This window comes from Procambarus clarkii, chromosome 65 (genome assembly GCF_040958095.1).
Source record: "Procambarus clarkii isolate CNS0578487 chromosome 65, FALCON_Pclarkii_2.0, whole genome shotgun sequence".
NCBI lineage: Eukaryota > Metazoa > Arthropoda > Malacostraca > Decapoda > Cambaridae > Procambarus > Procambarus clarkii.
This window is the reverse complement of record NC_091214.1, coordinates 5,402,987-5,411,760: the sequence shown is the minus strand read 5'-3', so window position 1 is coordinate 5,411,760 and position 8,774 is coordinate 5,402,987. Positions and strand designations below refer to the sequence as shown.

The following is an 8,774-nucleotide window of genomic DNA, read 5'->3' as shown; positions in this document are numbered from 1 at the left end:
ATTTCCGCAAACAGCCTGTATACTTTAAACATTGCCACAAACAGCCCGAGAATTTAAAACTTTCCCACAAACAGCCCGTGAACCTTAAACATTCCCACAAAAATCCCCGTGTACCTTAAACACTCTTCCAAAAACCCCATGTACCTTAAACACTCCTACAAACAGCCTGTGTACCTTACACATTCCCAAAAACAGCCTATGTACTTTTACATTTCCACAAACTGCCCATGTACCTTAAACATTCCCACAAACAGTCCGTGTACCTTAAACATTCCCACAAACAGCCCGTATACCTTAAACATTCCCACAAACAGCCCGTGTACCTTAAACATTCCAACAAACAGTCCCTGTACCTTAAAGTTTCCGACAAACAGCCCGTGTACCTTTACTCTCCCACAAACAGCCTGTGTATCTTACACATTCCCACAAAAAGCCTGTGTACTTTAACATTCCCATAAATAGCTTGGGTTCCTTAAAAATTCCAATAAGCATCCCAGGAACCTTAAACAATCCAACAAGCAACCCGTATAACTTAAACATTCCCACAAACAGCCCGTGTACCATAAACATTCCCACAAGCAGCCTGTGTATCTTAAACACTATCACAAACAACCTGTGTACCTTCCACATTCGCACAAAAAGCCTGTGTACTTTAAACATTGCAACAAACAGCACGAGAATCTTAAACATTCCCCCAAACAGCCCGTATACCTTAAACATTCCCAGAAACAGCACGTGAACCTTGAACATTCCCAAAAACCGCCCGTGAACCTTAAAAATTCCCCAAAACAGAGCATGTACCCTAAACACTCCCTCAAACAGAATGTGTACCTTACAAATTCCCACAAAGAGCCTGTGTACTTTACCATTCCCACAAATAACCCATGTACCTTAAACATTCTCACAAACAGCCCGTGTACCTTAAACATTCCAACAAACAGACCATGTAACTAAACATTCCCACAAACAGCCCGTGTACCTTAAAAATTCCCACAAACATTCCAGATACCTTATACACGCCCACAAACAGTCAGTGTACGTTAAACATTTTTACAAACAGTCCGTGTACCTTAAACATTCCCAAAAACAGCCCGTGTAACTTAAATATTCCCTCGAACATCCCGTGTTCCTTAAACATTGCCACAAACAGCCTGTGTACCTTAAACATTCCCAGAATCAGCCTGTATACCTTCAAAATTCGCACTGACAGCCTGTGCACTATAAATATTCCCACAAACAGTCCATGTACCTTAAACATTCCCACAAATATCTCGTATACCTTATACGCTCCCACAAAAATCCCGTGTACCTTAATAAATCCCACAAACAGCTTGTGTACCTTAAACATTCCACAAACAGCCCATGTATCTTAAACACTCCTACAAATAACCCGTGTACCTTAAACACTCCCACAAACAGTCCGTGTACTTTAAAAATTCCCACAAACAGCCCGTGTACCTTAAACAATCCCACAAACAGGCTGTGTACCCTACACATTCCCACAAATAGACTTTTTACCCTAAACATTCCCACAAACAGTTCATGTACCTTACACAATCTCACAAACAGCCCTGTGAACCTTAAACATTCCCACAAACAGCTTGTGTACCTTAAACATTCCCAGAAACATTCCAGATACCTTATACACGCCCACAAACAGTCCGTGTACTTTAAACATTCCTACAAACAGTCTGTGTACCTTAAACATTCCTACAAACAGTCCGTGTACCTTAAACATTCCAACAAAGAGACCATATCAATAAACATTCCCACAAAGAGACCATATCACTAAACATTCCCACAAACAGCCTGTGTACCTTAAACATTCCCACAAACATTCCAGATACCGTATACACACCCACAAACAGTCCGTGTACCTTAAACATTCCTACAAACAGTCCCCGTACCTTAAACATTTCCACAAACAGCCCATGTTCCTTAAATTTTCCCACGAACATCCCGTGTACCTTAATCACTCCCACAAACATCCCGTGTACCATAACCCCTCCCACAAACATGCTGTGTACATCAAACATTCCCTCAAACATCCTATGTACCTTAAACACTCCAACAAACAGACCGTGTACCTTAAACATTCACACAAAAATCCCGTAACCTTATGCACTCTCACAAACAGTCTGTGTACCTTAAACATTCCTACAAACAGTCCGTGTACCTTAAAACTTCCCACAAACAGCCCGTGTTCCTTAAACATTCTCGCAAACAGCCCGTGTACCTCAAACATTCCCACAAACATCCCGTGTACCTTAAACATTCCCACAAACAGATTGTGTACCTTAAACATTCCCACAAACAGCCCGTGATCTTTAAACATTCCCACAAACTGACCGTATTCCTAAACATTTCCACTAGCAGCCAGTGTACCTTAAATATTCCAACAAACAGTTTGTGTACATAAAACATTCTTACAAATTCCGCGGAACTTAAACATTCCCATAATCAGTCAGTGTACCTTAAACATTCTCCCAAACAGCCCTTGTACCTTAAACATTCCTACAAACAGTCCATGAACCTTAAACTTTCCTACAAACAGCCCCTGTATCTTAAAAACTCCCACAAACTGCCTGTGTACCTTAAACAGTCCCACAAACGGCCAGTGTACCTTAAACACTCTCACAAACAGCCCGTGTACCTTAAACTTTCCCACAAGCCACCCGTGCATCTGAAACACTCCAGCAAACAAATGAAGTACCTTACACATTGCCTGAAACAGCCCCGTGTACCTTAAACATTCCCACAAACAGCTTGTGTACCTTAAACATAACCACAAATATCTTGTGTTTCCTTAACACTCACACAAACATACCGTGTACCTTAAACATTCCCACAAACAGCTCGTGTACCTTTAACATTTTCACAAACAGCCTGTGTTCCTTAAACACTCAAGATACCTTATACATGCCCATAAACTGGCCGTGTACCTTAAACATTCCCACAAACATCCCGTATACCTTATACACTCCCACAAACATCCTGTATACATTATACACTCCCACAAACATCCAGAATACCTAATAATTCGTACAAACAGCATGTGTACCTTAAACATTATGAAAAAATGCCTGTGTTTCTTAAACACTCCCACAAACATCCTGTACACCTAAAAGATTCCCACAAACAGCCCGTGTACTTTAAATACTCCAACAAACATACCGTGTACCTAAACATTTCCACAAACAGCCCGGGTACGTTAAACATTCCCACAAACAGCTTGTGTATCTTGAGCATTCCCTCAAACAGTCCGTGTACCTTAGACATTTCCACAAACATCCCGTGTACTTTAAACATTCCCACAAACAGCTTGTGTACCTTAATCATTCCTACAAGCAGTCTGTGTACCTTAAACATTCCCGCAAACAGCCCGTGTACCTTAAACATTTCCACAAACATCCCGTGTACCTTATACATTCCCACAAACAGCTTGTGCACCTTAAACATTCCCACAAACTGACCGTGTACTTAAACATTCCCACTAGCAGCCTGTGTACCATAAACATTCCCACAAAATGCCGAGTACCTTAAACATTCCCACAAACAACCTGTGTACCTTAAACATTCTCACAAAGAGCCCGTATACCTTAAACATTCTCTGAACAGCCGGTTTACCTTAAACATTCCCCAAAACAGCCCGAGAACCTTAAACATTCCCAAAATCAGCGCATGTTCCTTAACCACTCCCACAAAAAGACTGTGTACCTTACACATTCCCAAAACAGCCTGTGTTCTTTATCATTCCCACAAATAACCTGTGTACCTTAAACATTCCCATAAACTGCCCGTGTACCATAAACATTCCAACAAACAGTCCGTGTACCTTAAACATTCCCAAAAACAGCCTATGTACCTCAAACATTCCCACAAACAGCCCATGTACCTTAAACCCCCAAACAAACAGACTGTGTACCTTAAACATTCCCACAAACAGCCGTATACCTTTAACATTCCCACAAACTGTCTGTGTTCCTTAAACACTCCCACAAGCATCCCGTGTAACTTAAACGCTCCCACAAAAAGACCGTGAACCTTAAACATTCCCATATGCAGCCACTGTACCTTAAACACTCCCACAAGCAGCCCATATACCTTAAACATTCCCACAATTAACCTGTATACCTTAAACATTCCCACAAACAGTCTGTGTATCTTAAAAACTCCCTCAAACAGGCTGTGTACCTTAAACACTCCCACAAACAACCAGTGTAGCTTAAACACATCCACAAACAACCCGTGTACCTTAAACATTCCCACAAGAAGCCCGTGTATCTTAAACAATACCACAAACAACCTGTGTTCCCTAAACATTTCCAAAAACAGCCCATGTATCTTAAACACTTCCTCAAACAGCTTGTGTACCTTACACATTCGCACAAACAGCCTGTGTACCTTAAACATTGCCACAAACAGCCCCGTGTATCTTAAATAATCCCACAAATATCCCGTATACCATATACACTCTCACAAACATCCTGTGTACCTTAAACATTACCAATAACATCCTGTAAACATTATGCACTTCCACAAACATCCCGTGTACCTCAAACATTCCCACACACAGCCCGTGTATATTAAACATTCCCATAAACATCCCGTATACCTTATATACTCCCACAAACTGCCTCTGTACTTTAAACATTCCTACAAACAGTCCGTGTACCTTAAACATTCCCACAAACAGCCCGTGTACCTTAAACATTCCCAAAACACCCAGTGTACCTTAAACATTCCCACAAACAGCTTGTGTACCTTAAACTTTCCCACAAGCAGCCCGTGTACCTTAATCACTCCCACAAACAGACCGTGTACCTAATCATTCCCTCTAGCAGCTTGTGTACTTTAAACATTCCAACAAACAGACTCTATGCATAAAACATTCCTACAAATCCTGCGTACCTGAAACATTAAAACAAACATTCTGTGTACCTTAAACATTCCCACAAACTGCCCTTGTAACTTGAACATTCCCAAAAACAGTCCATGTACCTTAAACATTCCCACAAACCGCCCGTGTACCTTTAACATTCCCACAAACAGCCTGTGTCCCTTAAACATTACCACAACATCCCGTGTTCCTTAAGAGATTGTAATTTAGAATTCATTTGGCGTTTGCAATCAACATCAACAAAGTTCAGGGTTAATCTTTAGAATTGTGCAGTTTATATCTAGACATGGATTGCTTCTCACATGGACAAATATATTTTGCGTGTTCTAGAGTCGGCAAACCAGAAAATCTCTATATCTCCAAAGACAATGGAACAACAAAAAATAGTGTATACCCCACAAGCATTGTAAAATTAAACATATTAGAAAAATGCACTTTCTCTTTTCTTTCTTTCCCACTTACCCAGACTGAGACACATCAACGCGTGACGGGTGCTTCTAATGTACATAAATAAAAATTGAAATGCTGGTTTGTTCAAAATCGCTAATCTCTGAAAGTTCTGCACCGATTGCTTTCAAATCTTAACACAATGTTCCATTTGCATCCAAACAGGTTTTTATATACATATTGTATTAATGTCACGTCTGCGACGAAAAAAAGATGCTTTTTTTGAAGAACTGTGTTTTTCATGTGAGAGAAATCATCAAAACCATTTTACCGATTGCCTTGAAATTTTGACTCACGATGCAATTGAATAGGGGCGTGTTTTCATATACCTACTATATACATGCCTCACCTTTGACAGAAAAAAATATGCTATTTTTTTTTTAAACAGCGCCATCTTTGGGACGCAAGAGCAACACATGCAGTAATCTCCCAAAGTTCTTCACAGAGTGTTTTGAAATTCTGACACAACGTTCCATTCAAATATGCGCCTGTTTTTATATACCTACTATTTAGATGCCACACCTGTAACAGGTAAAAACATTTTTTTTTAACAGCGCCATCTGTTGCACGTAAGAGCAACACACGATATACCAAATATGATGTGATTCCATTTCAATGTTTCTGGTTGCATTGATAAATGGAGTTTTCATAGATTTGGATTCATTATCATTTTGATTTAATTATTAGTGTGACGTTGTGTCGGAATTGAGCCGTGTTGTTTACCATTCCGTTCATTTCATGGGTTTAGCTTATTTCTTTCTTTTTTCATTGCTTTTCTTTTCGTTTTTTTACTGTTCTTCTTATTTTTCAGTGCAATTGGTGGTGAAAATGAGCTGTGTCGATTGATCTGCGTTTAAATGGAAATATTTCGTTAGTATTTTTTTTTTTTTGAAACAAGAAAATGGACAATACGTTTATTTCACAACTGCAAATGTGCAACAAACAGCTATGAATGTTACAACGTTAACGGCTTTCTTCACGTTATGTCAAAATGACGCGTTTGCGAAAACACTGCCGTATTCGGAAGTGCCTACGTATTACACATGGACTGCCGGTAGAATATCAGTTGAACGACGCGAACAAGGAGAGCAAGTCGACGGACAACCTGGCATATTCAGATAAACTACGATAGGCAGACTGTACACCATGCATCCCAATCATGATGATTGCTTCTTTCTTCGTATGCTGTTGATAAATATGCCCGGTCCAACGTCTTTCCAGCCATTGAGATTTGCCAACGGTGTAACACATGCCACGTTCCCTAGTGTATGTCAAGCTCTGAATTTATTGAAGAAAGACCAACAATAGGATGTATGCATTAATGACGCGTCCAACACGTCACATCCAAATCAAATTCCTGCATTGTTTGCAATCATATTGACAGCCTGCTCTCCTTTATCTCCAACAGAGTTATAGGAGAAATATAAATCGCACATGGCTGAAGATATTTTCCGTCAAATACACAAGGAAAATTTAAATATGACCATGGATTTCACAGCAAAAATCTACAACGAAGCGTTGATAATGATTGAAAATTTGCACTTAGAAATCGCAAACAAAGTTCTAAATCAATTGGGAATGCCATCACCGAATCGATCTCTTGCTGCTTCGTTCGATGTAGACTTGCGTCGTGAACAAAATTATAACACCGGTAATCTGTTGTCGTATGCGCAATCAAATATTCCTAAGCTAACGGTTGAGCGAAAAGGCATTTACAATCTAATAATTCAAACTATCAATAACGGGTTTGGAGATATCTTCTTAGATGCTCCAGGAGGAACTGTAAAACCTTCGTAATTAGGTTGATTCTGGCAGCATTTCAATCTCAAAATTGCATAACCTTAGCTCTTGCATCATCCGGAATAGCTGCGACATTGCTACCAGGTGGAAGAATTGCTACTTCGGCTTTGAAATTGCCATTGATCATTGAATTCATTGAAACTCTCACGTGCAACAGTTCCAAAGCATACGGCATGAGAAAAGTATTGCAGAAATGTAAACTTACTTGCCCGAAACGCTCTGCGTATTAGTGGCTTTAGGTATTTGTATGACTATCTTTGTCTATAAATAATCTGAATGTTTGTAACTCTGCATCTATGCATGTACTTTTCCTTAATAAAATATTATTACCATCATTATTATTATTACTGTTTGGAATGTATGCACAATGGCCCACAAAAAATCACTCGAGGCTCTTGATCGATCATGGCAAGATTTGCATGGAAACATCAGACCATTAGGGAACACATCAATTTTGCTTGCAGGAGATTTCAGGCAAACATTGCCTGTAATTCCTCGATCGACACCAGTGGACGAAATAAATGCTTGCCTGAAATACTACGTAAAGACGTTAAAATTAACTTCAAATATGCGTGTCAAGCTGCAAAACGATCTATCAGCTGAGATATTCTCACATCAATTTCTGGAAATTGAGAACGGAAACGTGCCGGATAATCTGACATCAGGACGAATTTCATTACCACATAACTTCTACAATTTAGTGATGTCAAAAGAAGAATTGGTTGAAAAAGTATTTCCCATTATTCAAACCAGTTATAAAAATCATGATTCGCTGAATGAACGAGCTATTCTTGCGGCCAAGAACAAAGACGTCTACGAACTTAACAATATTGTTCAGTCTAACATTCAAAGCAAGGCAGTCACATACAAGTCCGTCGACACTGTTGAGGAAGCAGATGAAGAGGTTAATTATCCAACGGAATTTTTGTATTCACTCGAATATCCAGGGATACCATCACACGTACGGCAATTGAAAATCGGTGTGCTGATTTTCGTGTTGCGAAATATCGACCAGTCAAAACTTTGCAACACCACGTCCAGTGCAGTAAAAAAATTAATCAGCAACGTCGTAGAAGCAACAATCTTGACAGGACCTTTTAAAGGTGAAAATGTCCTCATTCCTCGCATTGCTATGATTTCAGCAGATATGCCATTTCAATTTAAGAAATTGTAATTTCCAATACGATTGGCGTTTGCAGTCCCCATCAACAAAGCTCTGGGCCAATCTTTAGAATTGTGCCGTTTATATCTAGACACGGATTGCTTCTCACATGGAAAATTATATGTTGCCTGTTCTAGAATCGGCAAACCAGACAATCACTATATCTCCACAGAAAATGGAACAACAAAAAATATCGTATACCCACAAGCATTGAGAAATTAAACATATTAGAAACTTGCGCTTTCTCTTTTCTTTCTTTTCCATTTAACCAAACTGAGCCACAGCAACACGTGGCGGGTACAGCTAGTCTATATAAATAAAAATGGAAATGGTCGTTTATTCAAAATCGCTAATCTCTGAAAGTTCTTCTCCAATTGCTTTGAAATTTTGACGCAACGTTGCATTCAAGTAGACGCGTCTTTTTATATACCTACTATGAAGATGCCACACCTGTGACAGGTAAAA

At 39.5% G+C, this 8,774-nt stretch overlaps 1 protein-coding gene across 1 annotated transcript; it reads left to right on the top strand.

Annotated features, from left to right (window-relative positions):
• Positions 1 to 7,514: 7,514 nt before the first annotated feature.
• Positions 7,515 to 8,321, top strand: LOC138354901 (uncharacterized). The gene has a single exon (XM_069309377.1). The coding sequence runs from the start codon at positions 7,515 to 7,517 to the stop codon at positions 8,319 to 8,321; it is 807 nt and encodes a 268-aa protein (XP_069165478.1).
• The last annotated feature ends 453 nt before the right edge of the window (positions 8,322 to 8,774 follow it).